Consider the following 20,612-nt stretch of genomic DNA (forward strand, 5'->3'; position numbering starts at 1 on the left):
CTATTTTGTTATTGCCAGATTTTAATAAGACCTTCTATCTTCGAACTGATGCATCCATGGATGGTATTGGTGCAGTTTTATTGCAAAAAAGTGATAATGTACTTATGCCTGTGTCATATGCTGGAAAGAAATTTTCAGATGCAGAAAGACGTTACTCTACAATTGATAAAGAGTGTTACGCTATTGTATGGTCTATTTTAAAATTTAAGGAATATCTGTATGGGAAAGAATTCATCTTGCAAACAGATCATCTTCCATTAACTTATCTAAATTCCATGAGGAATAAGAATGATCGTTTAATGCGATGGGCTCTTAGCCTGCAACCTTATAATTTCTTGGTTGAGTATATCAAGGGGTCGGCTAATATCTGTTCCGACATGCTTAGCCGATGTATATAATATTTTGAATATTTTAGTTTTATTTAGAGATTCTAGTTTTTCTTGGTATGGGGGTTTGTCAGGTATTTCCTTTCTTAAAACTAGAATCTGAGTGTTGGTTGTCCATTCTATCATCCTTGGTGTTGTTTGCATTCGCTTTAATAGATGGCGTTGGTTGTTCTGTTCGTTATTTTAGTGTCCTTGGTATTACTTATTGTTTACTTTTGATTTACTTTCCAAGCGATAGGCACTACCTTACGAACCTCGCAACCTTTCACATGACACTCTACCTTACCTTACCTTGCCTTGCCTTGCCTGACATTATCTTGCCTTATGGTGTCTTGCCTGTTTGACATCTTGTCTTAACTTGTATGACCTGTTGGATGTACCATTTTACTTACCTGGTGCAAGATCTGTCATCATGGATCTACCATCTTCAGCCATCTAGACAATTTCAAGAGTGTACCCACATTCCAACCTACGTGTCATCTATTACTATTATAAGTTATTCTATTTATTGTTAATAAATGAATAATTTTTATAATTCTTTTTTACGTGATACCAGTCTAGCCAAAGTGTTAGGTAACAAGCGCCTAATTCTTTTCCATCCATGCAAATAAAAGCTTGACAGTGTTTATGATTTGTTATATTAACCAAAAAAAAAGCCAACAAGCTTTGAAATAACAGACAAATGGGCAGGTGGCTCAAAACAATGGCGATAATCCTCGTAACAGAACATTAAATCCTAATTAATACAGCTAGGATATGTGAAGTAAATAACAGTGAAATAAAACAAACTAGCCTAATGAAACTTGTAGTGTTGTCTTATTGACTAAAACTCCATTGCCGCCAGAAATCCTTTATTAACACAGTTACCAGGTATCGGTACAACTGACATAAACAGCAACTGCTAGATAGCAGGCACAATTTTTATAATAACATAGCTGTGCATCAGAGACATCATACAACACCTACCCTCTCAGCTTATGGACAACCACAGGATAAGCTTTCGAATGTTTTCTACGAAAACCAAAAGGAATCATGCATAACATTTCAAAGAATTGAGTCTTTGCATGAGTGACCAAATGCTCTCACCAATGAATAACACATACTGTGCAACAATAACCAAATACAAAAGTAATCAGTAATACAGCATGTCAGGCTGCTTGTTTGGTTTAGGCATCCTAGCAGATTTCCTCACTTCTTTGTGATTGGTGTTACTGAGGGTCCTGGTACTTGGTCTTTTGACATAGTTGATGTGGAGTTAGTGGCTTGTAGATTCATGTCTTTTTGCTATTGGTCTATTTGAGTATCAACGTTTTCTCTTCGTGTATATGAGAGAACACCTATTTCTCATTATAGTTGATCCAGCGTCTGTAACTACTTTATATGACCTTGGGCTTAGTCTTTCTTTTACTTCACCATATTTGCCTTGGTCACATATATATACTTCATCACCTTCTTGTAGAGCAGGAAAGTTTTGTATTTGGTGATGGTTGTTGTAGTTTGCTGAATACTGCTCTTGGTATCTCTCCTCTTTTCACTGCAGTTCTCCTTTATCGATGTCCCTTGGATGTAGAACGTTTGAGTGGACAGGTAGTTTCGTATTTATTTTTCTACTCTTCACAAGTTCGCTGGGAGTAAAGCCATTTTTGAGAGGCGCTGAAAAATAGGCAAGTAGTCCAAGATAAGGGTTTCTTTCTTCTTATGAATATTTTTGGCCATCTGTACAGCTCTTTCTGCTTCACCATTTCTCGTGGATGAAGAGGCAGTGGCGTCACATGAGCAAATCCCTAATCCTTTGCGAATTCTTGAAATTCGTGACTGGCGTACTGAGGTCCATTTTCGGAAATAAGTGTATCATGAATTCCATGAGTCGAAAATATCTTGGACAAAGCTCTGATAACTGCTTCTGAAGACATAGTTTTCAATCCTTTGAATTTGAAAAATCTGCTGGTGTAGTCTACTGCAATGACGTATGACTTTCCTTCAAGTTTCAAACAAATTGGTACTAATCCGGCTCCATGGTTGTTTTGCTGGAAACGACATAGCCATAGAGGTTCCCTTGACTCTGGTCCCAACTTGGCACATGTATGGCACTTGTTAACCATTGCTTTGATTTGTTTCGTAATGAGGGACCACCAAACTGGGTAACTTGCATGTCCTTGGCATTTGGTGATACTTAAATGACCTTCGTGTATTGCGTTTTAGTACTTCCAACGAACCCGGGTGGGTCGTTATGATCAGGAACAATGTTTAATATATTGTCAGGACTAGCAGGGAAAGCTGTCATGACTGACGTCAGATGCAACAAACAAAGGAGGTAGAAAACATCAAAAACAATAAAATGAGTTACCAACGGACATCACCTTCAAATATTGATTTATTGAGCAGATTCGAAAGTATTTACAATCTGAGTCAGGTCTGGTAAAAGATAAAAACCATAAAAACAAAATGAAACTGTGAAATGGCAGCTCTAAACAAAATCAAATACACAAAAAGTAGTTGAATAACAAAAAAAGGCAAAAATAAACATGCAGCTCCCAGGCAGAAAAAATACGGCAAACTTGATTACTTGTCCTGCAAGTAGCATTGGGCACCAAGACATCCCTCAGTTGCTGCTCTGAGCTGGGACAAAACCCAGAAACCAGAAAACCTTTGATCAACTGGAGATCGTCAGGACAGCCTCATGCTGTCATCAAAGATTTTGACATACTTCTTGGTCATAGGTTACTACGAATATCTTGTGAGTTCACCTCCAAAGTATTCTAGGTGGAAGCTTTGAAAGGTCAATACCGAGTAAGGTCTGTGGTCCATCTCTCAATTTGTTGCTCATAAAAAACTCTTGCAGGCCTAGGTGGCCAACGTCGACTCAAAAACTGCATATCTGCTGTTTGCTGCCAGTGCCGCTACGTAGGCTCGGTCATCAACCAGACCCGACTGAAGATCCAGAAAAAGTGGCATCGTGCTCACTCACGTTGGGATTGTAAAACATCAAAACAAAAAAAAACTTGCCTGGAAAGAGGCAGCAATCAATGATACTGGTGAGGTCTGGGAACCAGCAGTTTTCCTGTTAAAAACCATTAGTTGGTCTTGGAAATTCTGATAGCCTTTGTTTTTCTGACACCCTGTATTTCATCTTCGGGGATAAGAAAAAAAAATTTAATCTGCTCCGTAGAGAATTTGTTTTTAACGTAATTCATGATCCTGCAGTTGCAATGCCGGACATGCTTGTCGTGGCCCGCCAGCCAAAACAGAGCCGACAACCCTTCCAGCCCCTCTAGTCGCCATTGACATTGTCCCGAAGATTTCAGGTGGCTAATCCCGTTAAGGAGACGATTGCAGGTTCTTTAACATACTCAGGAATGTCGTCAAGGTCTTGTTTCTTCATGACTGGTATCTGTCAGAATCCAGAATTAGCAACAAACACTTTGCTTCCCGTGGAGGAGGTTTTCAACAAAACCAATAAAATGAGCTTAATATTGATTTATTGGCGACCTGTTTTTACAAGCTCCCATAGTAGTGGGTCTGGTAAAAGATAAAAACCATAAAAACAAAATGAACCTGTTACTAAAATTGCATATGTTTCTTTTAAATCAAAATCAAATGATCATTGTCCAAAACTCAGATTGTGTTTATTCAGCTGTAAGAAAAAAAAGGTCAAAAATAAACAACGTGATGTCAGGCTATATAAGAAAAAAAATCCTGAATAAATCAGCGTAACTTTTCTCCTCCATTTGGGGCACCAAGACAGCCCTCAGCCGACTCACGCGACTTAGTCAGGGATGAAAAACCCACAAACCAGACTAAACCCGATGGTTCGGGCGTGCGACTCAGGACAGCCAAATCACCGCTGTCATCAAAGATGAGCAGCTCGTGGTACGACCACTCATGGTCACACTCCACCTGGACGGACGTGCCTCCCACGTTCAGTTGGCGAACCTCCGGACTTTGTTGCTCAAAAACTCGACCAACGTCGACTCCAAAAACTGCCTGCTGTTGCTGCCACAGCTCGCTGCACGCTGCGCTGCCCAACCAGACCCGACTGAAGACAGAAAAACGGCAGCTCACCACGAAAACATCAAAACAAAAAAACTTCAGGTAAGGACAGCAAGGTGCCGCTGTAAAAGGGCCCTGCGGGAACCAGGAGTTCCAGCAAAACCATCCCGTGGGTAACGTGACACGTTTAGTACTTACCGCCAACTGAAGAGATGTTCAGACCTGCGTTCCCTGCCGATCGAACAATGTTCGACGGATATAATTATTACCAACCAGGCAGTGGAAAGCGAAAAGGCTCACTGATGATGTCAGAGCGGTAGGCGAGCACCAAGATCAGCCTGTCGAGGGACACTGCTCCGTGTTCAAACCAGATCCTCATTCCTACACCAAACGTCACACAATGAATTAAATGCCTGAGTTACCACGGACATCACCTTCGACCCCATTGTTCCATTCAGCCCTGTGAGCAGATTCGAAACGGTGGTCACCAAAAACACCCTCATCTGGTACCACTGCTTGTTGCCAGATCCGCCACCATCGTTTCACAGCTTATGACGTCATCCTGCTTCTCCTGTGATATGGTAACGATTTTGTCCGTCGAGGTCACATGGCGGCAGAGGATCAGGAGCCCAAAACCCACCTTTAGAATATCTATTCAGGATGATGTTGAACATTAAAGTCCTTGATTTTACCATAAGATGCTGTTACTTCTCCCAGAATGGTTTCAAGAGTGGTCGATCCTCTCCCTACGGCATAACTGTGTCGGCAATACTGGCCGGATTACTTGTTTGCAAGTAGCATTGGACCCTCTTGAGCTATCCTAATTTCTCGGGCTAGTTGTTGCTCTGTCGCAAGCGTGGGGTCGAAACTGACTCAGATTTGTTTCTTGATATTCTTCTAAAGCGTGCCTGCCACCTTCTTTGATCAACCAGATCTTCCAGTTGTTGGGAGACTTCAGAGTGTCAGGATAAAGCATCGGCCCCTGCAAATTTTGACATCTACCTTGGACATCAAGGTTAGGCCTTCCGGCGAATATCTTGTGAGTTGGAGACGAAAACAGAGTATTCTAGGTGGAAGCTTTGAAAGGTCAGTCCAGCCCGTGGGTAATGTGCAGAAACAGTCTGGTGGTCCATCTCTAGACTGAAGGTTGTACCCCTAATACATAGGATCCTTAAACTTCTTTTGCAGGCCTAAATTGACATTTTAAAGCTTTCAGGTACCAGTTTTTCAATAACTGCATATCTCTGGTTTGGTCTAGCTTAGTGCTCTTGAAGCATAGGCAATCAGAGGTCATCGCATCCTGGAATCGTCAAGTTGTAGAAGACGTGGAGGCTCCTAATCCAGGTTGCAGTAGGCACCAGTGGCAATCGTGCTCCTGCAGCTCGTTGGGATTGTAGTGTGCTCAGTATATCCAAGTGCACCCTCGCGTCGAGCTTGTTTTTATTGCCTGGAAAGCTGCTTCTTGAGGCTCAGTGATACTGTCAAGGTGTCCAGGGTCTGGAGGAACTTAGCTAGATGGTTTCCCCTTACTGTTAAACTGTTGCAATTGAAGGGCCAACAAATTAGTTGGTCTTGGATTCTATGAGCAGCCTTTGTTTTTCTGACAAACGGTCAGCCTGTATTTCATCTTGGCGGGGGGATAATGTGTCCTAGGAATTTAATCTGCTCCGAGAGCCGTCCTGGAATTCACACTTGCCGTTTAAGTAATTCCCTCAAGAAACATCCTGCCAGTTGCTGTAGAACCTTTTGACATGAACTTGTCAGTGGCTATCCTGGGTAGAAGGGCAGTTCAATGAGAATGTCAGCCATCTGGCGGACCACCAACTCCTTCCAGCCTTCCCCTCTAGAATGGTCTTGAGGCAGTATTGTCACCTGGAAGATTTCAGGTGCTGAGCTAATCCCGAAAGTACCTCCCTGGCAGGACGATTGCAGTACCTCTCCAAATGGGGTTAAATGGTCGTCAGGAGTCTTGTTTCTTCATCGGGAGTGGTATCTGTCAGAATCCAGAATTAGCGCCAATTTTGTAAAGGACTTTGCTTCCCGTGGCTCGGTGAGGTTTTCATCGACACTGACCATCGGGTCTGTAAAGTCCCCATCTGGTAAGTGGGTCTTCTGGGATGTCCGACCTGTTTTCAGGATACTGCTCCCAGAGTAGCGGGTCACGGGAGAAGGAGCAGCCCTGGGCTGAATCAACCAAACCAGCAAGATAGGGCGTCACACTGAGTCCGGGGTAGGCGAGTTTCCACAGCCGGGTAGGCAGTTTGGTCACATACATATCGACGTCGTCGGCCCTCTTCCCCTGTCAGGCGGGGCCAGAAATCTCAGCATGCGCTGAGGCCCTCCTCTCCAGCTGGATCAGCTGGTTCGGCATCCCGGACCACATAACCACCGACAGGGGGCCCTGCCTTCCTGTCCGAGATGTGGTCCGCCCTGGCACGCCTGCTGGGGACATCTCACAACACCACCACTGCTTACAACCCTGCAGCCAACGGTTTGGTGGAGAGGTTCCACAGGTCCTTGAGACTGGAGGTACCAGCTGCCTTGGGTCCTCCTTGGGTTGAGAACCGCCCCCAGAACCAATGGCGACCCGTCCGCAGCGGAGAAAATCTATGGGGAGCCCCTTGTAGTCCTGGGCGAACTAGTCACAGAAGATCGGCACAACCCATCAGCCCAGAGGCTTCGTGACATAGACGACAAGTTCTCCTCCTGTAAGCGGACGTACACCGACAGGTCAGTCGCCTTCACGCCTCCTGGCTTGTCCTCAACCACCCACGTCTTCGTCAGGGACGACGCCGTCCGCCGCCCACTAACCAGGCCCTACAGGGGGCCCTTCCGCTTGCTTGAAAGGAACAACAAGGCTTTCCGCCTCGCCCTGCATGGAAAGGATGACTGGGTGTCGATCGACCGCCTCAAGCTCGCCCTACTGGAGGAAACAGCAGACGTCACCGCGATGCCCTCTGCCAGAGCAGTTGCCTCCGCAGCCGGGCAACCTCAAAAGGAGACCACGGGGCCGTCCCCGGAAACATCTGCCCACACCTGCAGCCAGCCGATCCCACGCACACCGCACTCCCAGCTCACTTCGCAAAGCCACGGCACTCTTCAACACCCCAGCAGATACATGGATTGATCAAACGTTATCTACGTCTTGTTGGGGGGGGGTGGTATTTGTAAAGTCCCCGCTAAGCGGGTCATCTATGATGGCGACCCATTTTGTATACCGCTCCCATAGTAGCGGGTCAAGAAGGAGCAGCCATACTGAATCAACCAAACTGATCTATGTAAATTTATACCTGTTACTAACTTATATTGCATATGTTTCTTTTGCACATGTATCAGAATGTTGTTGGCTTGATCATTGTCCATTTTTGTAACTCAGATTGTGTTTATTCATTGTAATTATTGTCAAGAGTAATTGGCCTCAGGTCACCCTGATTCTCTTTGTATTCCTCAGCGTGACATCAGTCCGCCACTATATAAACCGCCTGTGTCCTGAATAAATCAGCAGTAACTTTTCTCCTGCTCATTATTTAGCACCTTAAAGGTCTATTTCCCTTTTAACCACTTTGTTTCTATGGCGTCAGATCCCCACAAATTCTCACATCCCCATTAGGCTTCACTGCGTTAACCATTCCTGAGCAACACTCATTTGGCTTGGTTACGTGCGTTATGATGTTCTGCTGGACCATCGTTTGTAGTTTCTTCTTTATTTTTGGGAGTAGTGGGTGAAGGACTCTTCTGGGTGTATACAGGCAAAAGGGTGTTGCATCATCATGCAAAGCTATCTTGTACTTTGTTTTCATCAACCCTAGGACTTTGAAAAGTTTTGGAAATCCTCTCAAAAGTTAGGCACTTTTTCAACATTGTAAACTTCGGGTCCAGGTGTTAACAGTCCTAATTTCTCTACTGCCTTCTTGGAGAGAAGATTGTGGGGCTGTTTCGACATGACAAACACGTTCTCAACAAGGGTTTTATTTACTATTCTGAGTTCTGCATTTGGAATTTTACCTTTGAATAAGTGAGATAATTTCACGCCACTTGGTCCTACAAATTTACACGTGGGTGAAAGCTTGAGTCCTCTGAACCATGGCGTCTTCTCATCGATGATTGTAATTTTCAATCCACTGTCGAGTTTAAACATCGTCTTCTCATTATTCACTCGAATATCTGCTGACCAGAAGTTTCCATCATCCACCTTGACTTCTCCTAACATGTAGCATCCTTCTGTAGATTCACCACAGTCTTGTCGCTGACTTCATGCACCGAACTTCTTGCTCGGCATACTGTTGCGTAATGTCCTATTTTACTACACTTTCGGCATCTTGCATCTTTGGTAGGACAATCTCTCTTGCAGTTCTCGTCCTTTCTGCTGTACCACTTGCACTTCAATGACTGGTTGATGTCAGTCTACTTCTCCTCGGTTGCTTCTGTTTCATAGACTCCTGTGCCTTATAACTTCTGCTTTTCTTGCTGAATGGTTTCTTCCCTGTTGATGATAGCCTAGTAGTACCCTTATGCTTTGCTGTATAGTCAACTGAGTTAGCTTCAGATTTTCCCTTGATAACCTGTTTGTGTGTTCGAGATATTTCAGCAGCTTGAAGACTTTGTAATACTTTTTCTAAATCTGGAACTGGTTCTTCACAAAGTAGTCTTTCTCTTCCTGCTTCGTCCAAAGTACCAGTCACTACTCTATATCCAATAAGAGATTCCCTTATGTTACCAAACTCACATGAATTGGCCAGTTGATGTAAGCGTAGTATGTACTCATCAATACTTTCACTACTTTTCTGATTAGCAGAGTTAAAGACCAACCTTTTGTAAAGTACATCACATTGGTGTACGAAATGTAGGCGTAATTCTTCAACTATCCTTGCTGTTTTCTTCTTGTCCTCCGAGGTCAAGGTTGGAAAAGATTTCATAAATTTCTTGCATTCAGCTCCCATAACTGTACATAATGTTGCAGCAACTATTTCCATCCCTTCCCCATCTTCCTCCCCATTGGCATTTAGCATCTTAGCTCTTAGGTTAGTTGCTATGAGATAGTAGGCCCAGGAGTTCTTGAATTCTTTCCAATTTTCTACGGCATCTCCCTTGAGGGTCACAGGTTGGGGTGTGGGAATTTGGTATGTAGCCATCCTTATTTTGTGAATGGGTGGATATTAGGTGTGGTTTTGATTGAAAATTCCTAGCCTTGCAGTTTGAATTCACTTGGGCTTTGGGAATAATTCTTGGAACTTAGCCAGCAGATATTACTGATCTGGAAATATTTGGGTTCTTTCAAATATTGGTAATATTGCTCCACATTGGCGCCATGTCGGCCGCCTGCAGAGTGGAGGACCAATGATATATCATATGATAATAAGTTTCATTCAACTTTATATTCCCAGATACCTGTGGCAAAATGTTCCGGAGAACATTTTGCCTCCTTTGAGGCATGAAAAGTTCGTGCAACGTCGATATATACACAAAATCGACGAAAACGCTGCCTTCATATGGTGCTGTTGTGAGAAGTGCGAAGTAATGAGCAGGAAGACAAGTACTGCTGGTTTATTGATGAAAACTAGCTGCTTATAAAGCTGGATGCGGATGTCTGTGTAGTTTGCAGAGACCGCCGGTACAAAGACTTACAGGTGACCTGAAGTCAAACTAATTCCTTAAAAAACAGGACAGGTTCATACAGAGAACGTAGTGATCAACAATGTCTGACATACGACATAAATAACTTGTTACTTGTACATAATACATGATTGTTTAGAAAGACAACATATACACAGTTTACAATTATGATGATAGATATATATTCCGATTGATCTTACGTCAATGAAAAGGCACTGCAGAAAACGGGATGTTCTCCACAGAGAACGCGTTGAGCAGGGACTTTACAATACTTCCCCCCCCCAAGACGGAGGCAATGTCTGATTAAACCAGGTATCTGCTGGGGTGACGAAGGGGGCCTCTCTTTCTCGATGTCAACTGGAGAGGGCGGTCGCCTTCCCTGGTGTCCTCTGCGGTGGTTTGTTGGGGTGCCTTTCTGTCAGGTTTCTGGGTTTTCCGGGGACGCCCTCACCTTCCTGCGACCGGGGTTGTTTGAGGGGCTGCCGCATCCCGCAGGAGATCTTGGGGTCCGCCTTCGTTGCCCTCTTCCCGCCCATGGATGGATATTCTGAATGCCTTCTTGTTCCTTTCCAGTACAAGGAAAGGTTCCCTGTAGGGTCTAGTCAAGGGTGGGCATACGGCGTCGTCCCTGACAAAGACGTGGGTGAAGGAGGACAGCCCAGGGGCCATGAAGGGGGACGTCCTGTCGGTGAATGTCTTTTGGCAGGGGGCAAACTTTCTAGCCCTGTCTTGGAGCCTCTGCATTCCTATGTCGTCCCTGTTCTCTGCGACGAATTCCCCTGGGACTACCAGAGTCTCCCTGTAGACTTTTTCCGCTGAGGAGGGGTTGCCGTTGGCTCTGGGGACGATCCTCAACCCAAGGAGGACCCAGGGCAGCTGGTACTTCCAGTTTTCAGAGGAGCAACGAGCCATGAGGGATGCCTTCAGAGATCTGTGGAACCTTTCCACCATTCTGTTAGCTGCGGGATTGTAGGTGGTGGTGCTGTGGTGAGTGGTCCCCATTAGACGTGCCAGGGCAGTCCACAGCTTGGACAGGAAAGCGGGTCCCCTGTCTGTCATTATGTCGTCTGGGACACTGAACCGGCTGATCCAGCTGGAGAGAAGGGCTTCCGCGCATGCACTGGAGGTGGCTTCTTCCATGGGCGTAGCTTCAGGCCAAGTGGTGGAGCAGTTGACGACTGTCAGTAGGTATCTGGCTCCTCCTGATGGGAGAAGTGGTTCTACTACATTGATGTGGATGTGCCCAAAGGGCCTCTTTGGCTGGGGGAATTCGCCCACTAACGATTCAGTATGCCGTCCCACTTTGCTTGTCTGACACTGCATACACTGTCTTGCCCAGGCCGTCGTGTCTTTCTGTATGCTGTGCCAGACGAATTTCTCCGTCAGCAGTCTGGCTGTTGTCCTTCCGGAGGGGTGGGATGGGCTGTGGATGATGTTGAAAACCAACCGACGTCTGGTGGCGGGTACCAGGGGGCGGGGGCGTCCGGTACTGACATCGCTCAGTAATGTTGACCCTCCTGAACCGAAGGGCACGTCCTTCCACTTCAGCAACGTGATGGCTGTATGGTAGGGTGGGGTCTCAGGGTTAGCAGCTTTTTCGTGGGCGAGGTTCTCATAATCGATCCTGAGCTGTACGGAATCGATCTCGATTCTTGAGAGGGAGTTGGCTACCGGGTTCTTCCTGACGGGGAGGTATTTGATGGCGCAGGTGAACTCCACAATAGTTGCGAGGTGCCACTGCTGCCTAGAGGGCCATGTGTCGCCCAGCTTCGTGAACGAGTGGACCAGCGGCTGGTGGTTGGTCCAAATTGTGAAGGGCGTCCCCTCCAAGAGGAACTTGAAGTGCCGTACTGCCTGGTATGCTGTGAGGAGCTCTTGGTTGAAGGCACTGTGGTGGGACTCGGCGTTGTTTAGCCTCCTACTGAAGAAGGCAATGGGCTGAGGGGTCCCTCTGATGACCTGTTCCAGGACTACTCTGCAGGTGACGTTGCTGGTGTCCGTCATCAGCTGGAGTGGAGCGCTGGGGTCCTGGTGGGCTAGTAGTAGTAGTAGCTGACCATCCCGAGGAATTCTTGTACGGCCCTGATGGAGGTAGGGGTGGGGAACTTCTCGACAGCTTTGACCTTCGATTACATTGGGTGGACGTCTTCTGGGGATATCTCGTGGCCCAGGAACTACACCTTCTCGACGCTGAAGTTGCATTTGTGAAACCCACTCTCCTGCAGGTGCTGCAGGACCTTCCGGATGTGTCGCAGGTGTACCTCCTGGAATCTGGAAAAGATTAGGATATCGTCGATGTAGTAGGCGCAGAAGTCCAGGTCCCCCAGGATGCTGTCCATCAACCTCTGGAAGGTCACACCCATGTTCCTCAGGCTGAAGGTGTAGAAGGCGAAGATGTAGGACCTGAAGGGCGTGACAATGGCGGTTTTGGGGAAGTCCTATGGCGCTACTGGGACCTGAAAATAAGATTTTAGTAGGTCCATTATGGAGAATATCCTGGCCCCGTGGAAAGAGGCCGTCAGGTCCTGCATGTTTGGCAGGGGATAGTGGTCCGCTTCTGTTGCCAGGTTCAGCCACCTGTAGTTGCTGCAGGGCCTCCAGGTGCCGTCTGCTTTCTGCACCATGTGAAGAGGGGAAGCCCATGGGCTGGGAGCCTTTTTGCATATGTCCATTCTTTCCATCTCTGTGAAGGCCTTTTTGGTCTCCTGAAGGCGCTGCGGGGGAAGCCGTGAGAACTTTGCGTGCGTCTGGGGGCCCTTTGTCTTGATATGGTGGTATATCCCGTGTTTGGCAGGAGTCCCAGGCATCTGGCGGAGCTCGGGTTCGAAGACCTCCGGGAATTCCTTCAGGAGGGAACCATACTGGTGGGACGTGATGTAACAGATGGCGGGCTCCCTGGGGCGTGGCAACAAGGGCAGGGACTGGCAGGACTGGGTGTCCAGCAGGCGTTTGCGGCCGACGTTGACTGCCAGACTGAAGTGGGCGAGGAAATCTGCCCCCAAGAGTGGAGTCCTGACGTCCGCGATGATGAACTCCCAGCTGTACCTCTGGCCAAGGATGGAGATCGACAGGAGCTTGGTGCCATAGGAGAGGATGGGGGACCCGCTTGAGGCCGTCAGGCAGGTAGTTGGGTCCAGTGGTCGTTTGTGGTCCTCTCCTGAAGGTGGAAACACCGAACGCATGGCTCCAGTGTCGACCAACATCATCCTGCTGGAGATTGCGTCATGGATGTAGAACCTTTCTGGTAAGGGGTCCCTGGGTATTTTTGTTGTTGCCACGGCGGCCTGTGGGCTTGGCCACCTCTTCCTCCATTTTTTGAAGGGAAGAAAGGGCAGGGGGCTTCACACCTCTGGGTGGCTCTCCTTAACCTCCGGTGGAAGTAGCATAGCCCAGGCCCTTCCCTCTTCTGCTGGTGGGATGACCTTTTCTGCTCAATGGAGTTGACGGGCTCCGTGGTGGGATCCTACGGCAGGAGGCAGTTGGCGAAGTGTGCGGGCATGGTTGCCCGCTTGGCCGCCTTCGTGGAGTCCGTCAGCTGTTGCGCCAACCTGATTAGGTCCTCAACTGGCAGGGTGTATGCATCCTTGATCTGCCTACGGACCTCTGGCAGAATCTGCCACAGGAAGATCTCCCTCGACAGACTGATTTCCTTGCGCCTGCTGCTGCTGTCAGTCTCAGGGAGGAGGAGGAGGTCCTGGAGGGCATGCCACACTTCCAAGAGGTTTCCCTCCGGCCAGGGGTTGAGGGTGAGGTCGAGGGTGCGGCAGCTCTCTCGGAGACTGGCAGGGAGCAGGTCTCGACGAGAGTGGATTTCAGTTTTGGAAGGTGGCGGGGACTGATGTCGTCATCAGCCAAGGGGCGATCTTCTTATAAATCTCCTCAGGGAGGGCGTTAATGGCGATGGATGCCTGCAACACCTCGTCAGTCAGGCCTGCTATTCTGAATTGCCCCTCGACCCTGTAGAACCAAGACACTGCGTTCTCCCTGGTGAATGGCAGCAGCCTTATGTTAAGGGCTGTCTTTGCTTGGTCTGTCATGGGGGCCATCCGTGGGGCGGCGGTACCGGTGTGGAGGTGCGCGCAGGAGGGGGTTGCGAGAGGGAGGTGTCTGCCTACGAGAGGTTCGCGGTAATTTGTACGTGGTTGGGAATGTCTCCATCCATGCTCTTTTTGCGCTCTCACTTGGAATGTGTGGGAACACTCACGTCAATACATGCTGGGGGAGCGTGCCGTGTGGGTCCACTAATGACGTTGGCAACCTGCCAACAAGGGTTGGTTAATGCCCGAACGCTTTGTTAGAGCGCCGTAGTTAGTCCGTTAGGGGCATGGATTAGGTTCATTGGGCCAAGACTTAGTCGCCGTTTGGGTCCATTAATGGCTTCCGAGAACCACTCCAGGGGTCACTGCTGTGAGAAGTGCGAAATAATGAGCAGGAAGACAAGTACTGCTGGTTTATTGATGAAAAATAGCTGCTTATAAAGCAGGATGTGGACATCTGTGTAGTTTGCAGAGACTGCTGGTACAAAGACTTACAGGTGACCTGAGGTCAAACTAATTCTTTAAAAAACAGGACAGGGTCATACAGAGAACATAATGATCAACAATGTCTGACATACGACATAAATAACTCGTTACTTGTACATAATACATGATTGTTTAGAAAGACAACATATACATAGTTTGCGATTATGATGATAAATATATATTCCAATCGACCTTAGGTCGATGAAAAGGCACCACAGAAAACAGGATGTTCTCCACAGAGAACGCATTGAGCGGGGACTTTACACTGTCTTGCTGACTAAAACACTGTTGCCACCAGGATTCCTTTATTAACAGTTACCAGACATAGGTACAAATGACATAAACAACAACTGCTAGATAGCAGACACAGTTTATAATAACATAGTTGTGCATCAGAGACATCATACAACAAAACTGGGCCTAACCTATGACACCGGCAAACTGTATCTCAAAGGAATGAACTAACCTAACAGAACTAAACCTAACCTGCGACATTGGCAAACTGTGTCTCAACAAAGGAACCAACTAACCTAATAAAACCAAACCTAACCTATGACGCTGGCAAACCTAGGACTTAGACGCCGGCAAACAGTGTCCTAAAAGAACCAACTATAAGCAAGTAAAACCAAACTTAACCTAGGTTTAGTAGCTGTGAACCCTGAGGAAAATTTTGAGATTTAAACCATTTACTGGAACATTTTGAGGGCATGTGCAATGGATATTAGAACATATTCTGAGGTATCTGTTGAGTACTTCAACCTTTTGGCCTATAATTCTGTCACCAAAATATCCTTGTTTTAATAACAAACTAAAACCTCCATCGATTTTATTGAAAAATTCATTCATTAAAAAAAGTTGTTTAAGGGACCCCTCCAGGACTGAGGGCCCTGCAGCTTAAGCTTCATTAGTTTCATAGTAGGTCTGCCACTTCTTGCTCATACCTTGCTGATTAGTTTTTGAACATGTCGACATACCATCTGAATGCTTATGCTGACAATAAAACCTCTTAATCCCCAGAATAAACCTCTTAATTCCTAGATTCTGGTTATCAAGTTTGCATGCTTAGTCAGGACTTAAGTGCTGCTGTTGACCATGTTAATTAGGAGGACCTAGTTTTCAAAGTCATACTGATGAGAGGTGGGGGCCATTGGGCTTGAAACATTCTGGTTTTCCGACCAGGGATTTAGATGGCCTTACAATAATAGTAAAGTAACTGCTATATAGTTAATATACATCTTGCCCACTTCACATTAAACTTCTTAGTGTTAGCTTAAATTTTTCCATAAAGCATGCTTACATTCAAAAAGGCATCTCAGTTATGCCACCTCATCTTGCGGGCAAATTACAGTGCAACTTAATTACGCTAATTTATAGTAAAATACACTGGTTATAGTACTATACCTGTACTACCGAATTCTTGCACCGCGATGAAACGCTGTTTTAAAGAGCATATCAATCCAGTTTATAAAATTTTTCTCCTAAATCAGTCACCGCAAATGATTAGCAACCAAAGTGCAAGTGCAGGTTTGATTTTACAATAATCTTATTGAACTACAACTTCTGTCATCATTTGGGTTCAACCCCTCCTTGCTGTACTGACGGAATGTTGTGATAGAATGGAGCTTGTGTCATGGTGAAATCACGTCTTTTAGAACCTCATATCAATTTTTACAATGTAATTCAGCTGTGACTACGTTTGTCAAATCATGGTTAGCGTATGTGGTGTCGTTTGGTCCTGTTACCTCCTGATTACTGTATTTTGCGATTCAGGCTGTCTTTGTATCGTCATGTGTTGAAAGGGTTTAAAAGTTATGTTCTTCCCAGTGCTAATATATAATGTATTTGTTGGCGTGAAGTGAGTCATCTTTTAATTATGGATATGAAATGTGAGTTTCTGATAGTTTGTGAAACGAATTTGTCGAATTTGACACTCAACTCCGAAGAAAATGCTTAATTCGTTTAACAAAAGTGAGTTCCTTTGTGAAAACCATTTTTTTGAGTGAGTTTATGAATTTTAGGTTCAAAAGTTTACATCAAGAGTAAGAAAGAAACTAATATTTAGTGTATAATAAAATTTCTTATATTATCACTTGCTAAGTAAGCAGTCGCCTCTCCAGAACCCAGGAGGTGCCCAGTATCATGGAGGGATGTATTTCCTCTTGTTGGTCAGAAAATGAAAAAGCTTTGGCAGTCCCTTGGGGAAAATATTTAAACAACCCCCCACCCCATGCGCTGTGTTACGTCATTAGTATCTTCACAGGTATAATTATATGTAAATGTCAGGTTTAGCAGTCGTTTAGCTGGGACAAACGTTTGCCGATTGGTATGGTTGTTATACCTGTTATCCTGTTCTTGTTTTTTGTTTAGGCGAGTTGACGTCTGTCGGATCGTGTCCGACTTCGTCAGTCAGGTTCGTAGCAGCGAGGAGTCAGTAGTTTGGGTAGCAGCAGCAGGTATGCTTACCTGGGAGTCAGTTTTGGAGCAGCAGCAGGTATGATTACCTGAGAGTCCGTTTTGGAGCAGCAGCAGGTATGATTACCTGAGAGTCCGTTTTGGATGGACGATTTTTTTTTGGATCCACATCCTTTGGAGCAACCTCATCAGTGTTTGGTCATGTCCGTATGTTGCATTATGTCTCGACAACTCACCTGAGTTCGTTTGTGTGTGGCTCCGTCTGTTGGCAGCAAGCAGCTGTCTTGATAACTCCCCGAGTTCGTCTGTGTGTGGCTTCGTCTGTGTGTGGCTTCGTCTGTTGGCAGCAAGTGGCTGTGTCGACAACTCTCCTGAGTTCGTCTGTGTGTGGCTTCGTCTGTTGGCAGCTTCATCCATTGGCAGCAAGTGGCTGTTTCGACAACTCCCCTGAGTTCGTCTGTGTGTGGCTTCGTCCGTTGGCAGCAAGTGGCTGTCTCAACAACTCCCGAGTTTGTCTATGTGTGGCTTCATCCGTTGGCAGCAAGTGGCTGTCTCGACAACTCCCCTGAGTTCGTCTGTGTGTGGCTTTGTCCATTGGCAGCTTCGTCCATTGGCAGCAAGTGGCTGTTTCGACAACTCCCCTGAGTTCGTCTGCGTGTGGCTTCGTCCGTTGGCAGCAAGTGGCTGTCTCAACAACTCCCCTGAGTTCGTCTGTGTGTGGCTTCGTCCGTTGGCAGCAAGTGGCTGTTTCGACAACTCTCCTGAGTTCATCTGTGTGTGGCTTCGTCCGTTGGCAGCAAGTGGCTGTTTCGACAACTCCCCTGAGTTCGTCTGTGTGTGGCTTCGTCCGTTGGCAGCAAGTGGCTGTCTCAACAACTCCCCTGAGTTCGTTTGTGTGTGGCTTCATCCATTGGCAGCAAGTGGCTGTTTCGACAACTCCCCTGAGTTTGTCTGTGTGAGGCTTCGTCAGTTGGCAGCAAGTGGCTGTCTCAACAACTCCCCTGAGTTCGTTTGTGTGTGGCTTCGTCTGTTGGCAGTAAGTGGCTGTTACGTCAACATGTAGCTTTGTCCGTTGGCAGCAAGTGGCTGTTTCGACAACTCCCCTGAGTTCATCTGTGTGTGGCTTCATCTGTTGGCAGCAAGTGGCGGTCTCAACAACTCCCCTGCATTTGTTTGTGTGTGGCTTCGTCCGTTGGCAGCAAGTGGCTGTCTCGACAACTCCTCTGAGTTTGTTTGTGTATGGCTTCGTCCATTGGCAGCAAGTGGCTGTTTTGACAACTCCCCTGAGTTCGTCTGTGTGTGGCTTTGTCTGTTGGCAGCAAGTGGCTGTTTCGACAATTCCCCGAGTTCGTCTGTGTGTGACTTCGTCCCTGTTTGCAGCATGTCTGTTGTGGCAGCTTACCTGTGTTGATGTTTTCAACGATTTCTGCGGTTGTTTCAGTTTCAGTAGCTGGCTGGTGTAATTGCCACGTTTTTGGTCTGTTGTGATTGTAAATGTTAACCCTGTTGTGGTTGTGTTTGTTAACCCTTCTGCAGTTATTATTATTACTGAGGTCATATGTTTATTTATTTACTGATTGTTTAACGTAATTTATTATGCTGCTCATGAGATATGTATTTTGAATAAGGTGGAGTAATGACTTAATTTTCATGCTGACTCATTTATGATGTAATTGTTTAGTTTTGCTGGTGTTTCATGTTGAATAAGTATTTAATTTTGTCGATGATTCGTTTTGGATAAGTATTTATTTTTGCTGCTAACCCATTATGAATGAGTTTTGTTTTAAAGATGACTAATTTTTGATTAAGTGTGTAATTTTGATGTTGATTCTTTTTTGAATAAGTGTTGCTTTACTGCTGGCTCATTATTCAGTGTAACTATTTACTTTTGATACTGATGCATTTTGGATAGTAAATGTTAAATTTTGCTACTGAACTATTTTTAGTGATGTTTTTTGTGAACCTGACTCATTTGTACAAACTGTAAATTTTGTAAATAAATTAGTGTTAAGGCCTCCTTTCGGTTTTGTTTAGCTCCTTCCTCCTTTGTCTGCCCTAATTTCTGCCAGTCTTTTCTCAGTCCCGATATTTTTGTTTTAAAAGAACCTGATGAACCCAAGAGTTGTTCATAACAGTAAATATCTTTAGGTATTTATTATAATTATGATACTCCTTTAAAAATTTTTTTTTAGCTTCCTATCTAATTTCGTTATGGCACCAATAACCTAGACGTTGGACGCCAGTTTTAGTAACCTAAGATAAATTAACAAGGCGGTTCATATATTTATCTTAAAAGTTTATCTTTTTTCAGACCAGGTGCTCTGACCTTAATAGTTTTAAGTAATGAGATCAACGATGAACACTTGGAAATGTCAAATAATTGCTCGACTATCGGGATATTTAGTGGTGATGTTTTCAACTAGCCAATGTACAGCAGGAAAAGATGATTTTGTTCTACTCAGAAACTTCTCGCAAGCCAATCTTTTCGGGGTCGGTGGTGGATCACCTTCATATCATGGGAGCACCAGAAGCCAGAACCTGAAATTCTCTACATATCTAACCTTCAGGACATTAGAGGATCATCTGAAAAGTACGTCATTCAGTATTAGTTCTCATTTTATGCTTGGAAAATAAAACATTGGCAGTGGGATTTTGAGAAATACCAACATAGTGTTCAATAACAGAAGTGTTATTTAACTGGCCAAGATTGCTTTTAATCGGAAGTGAACCATTCAAGGTAGTTAAGTCGTCCTTTAAGTGGAGAGAGTTCAACGTCAATGCACTGGAATACAGTAGTTACTGATCTGTAACGTATTTTTCTTTCCAGAATGCAAAAGTAACAAGGCTTCACTTTGCATTGTCGATGCCAACAGTTCTGCTAACTGTTCTTGTACTGTGGACCTGAGTTTGACCCAAGTTTGCAACACTTCTCAACCTCTGAAAATAACTTTAAACCCAGGTTCAAAACTGGTAACTTCACAGAATCGCCTGATTCCATACAAGGTTAGTCTACCTGTGTGTCCATAAAAGGTTACTTTTGAAATGAACTTTACCTCTCCATTATACTGCATAGCTTTTACTTCCGCGCCAGCGGGAGTTGGACAGTAAAAAAAAAGGGGGGGGGGGACACTCGGTTTTCGATGAATATCCTTCCTTTATCCATCTACTACCCCCGTCCCCTAACAGGGGTTAGTCTACTTCTGCGCCGGGTTCGGTAGGAGTTCGGCAGATGCACTTGGTTTTTTCCAGGACCCACTTATGCTTTTTTCTGACGGTTTGTTCTTTTATTTTATAGATATTTGTTTGGTACGATCCTGTATGGCAAGAGTCGCGGTAATAGGCATTATTCCAGTTTTATTACCGTCATGATATGTTTTGCTGAGGAAAAGTTATGACTGGATAACCATATGAATCTTAATTGAACGAAATGCGATAATAGATCGTGAACGAAGAGAGCTTGGTTAGGGTGTAGAAATAATTATAGAAGATAATACTACTAAGGGATTCAGAGCCGATGAAACACGGTTTTTCGGCCTGTACTTTTTATCAAAGCAGTGGACAAAGGTGAAAGTTGGCAAGTATATTGCAGGTAAAGGTTTTGAACACAATAGTGACGTTAACCTATGACGTCATGAGGCTCCACCCTCTGAGAAGAGAAGTTTACATATGGGAAGAACGTCTCTTTCAC

The 20,612-nt window shown here is 45.4% G+C and overlaps 1 protein-coding gene across 3 annotated transcripts in view; it reads left to right on the top strand.

Annotated features, from left to right (window-relative positions):
• LOC136826839 (uncharacterized) overlaps window positions 1-20,612 on the top strand; it is a 360,920-nt gene that overhangs the window by 135,549 nt on the left and 204,759 nt on the right. For 2 of the 3 annotated variants that reach the window (XM_067084321.1, XM_067084320.1), the window contains exons 2-3: window positions 19,236-19,514; window positions 19,752-19,927. In XM_067084321.1, the coding sequence (XP_066940422.1) occupies window positions 19,268-19,514; window positions 19,752-19,927 (423 nt within the window). In that variant the 5' untranslated portion in view covers window positions 19,236-19,267. Of the gene's footprint in view, window positions 1-16,917; window positions 17,042-19,235; window positions 19,515-19,751; window positions 19,928-20,612 lie in introns of those variants that run through there. The other variant, XM_067084319.1, reaches the window with a different exon arrangement.

Source organism: Macrobrachium rosenbergii, chromosome 41 (genome assembly GCF_040412425.1).
Source record: "Macrobrachium rosenbergii isolate ZJJX-2024 chromosome 41, ASM4041242v1, whole genome shotgun sequence".
Lineage (NCBI taxonomy): Eukaryota > Metazoa > Arthropoda > Malacostraca > Decapoda > Palaemonidae > Macrobrachium > Macrobrachium rosenbergii.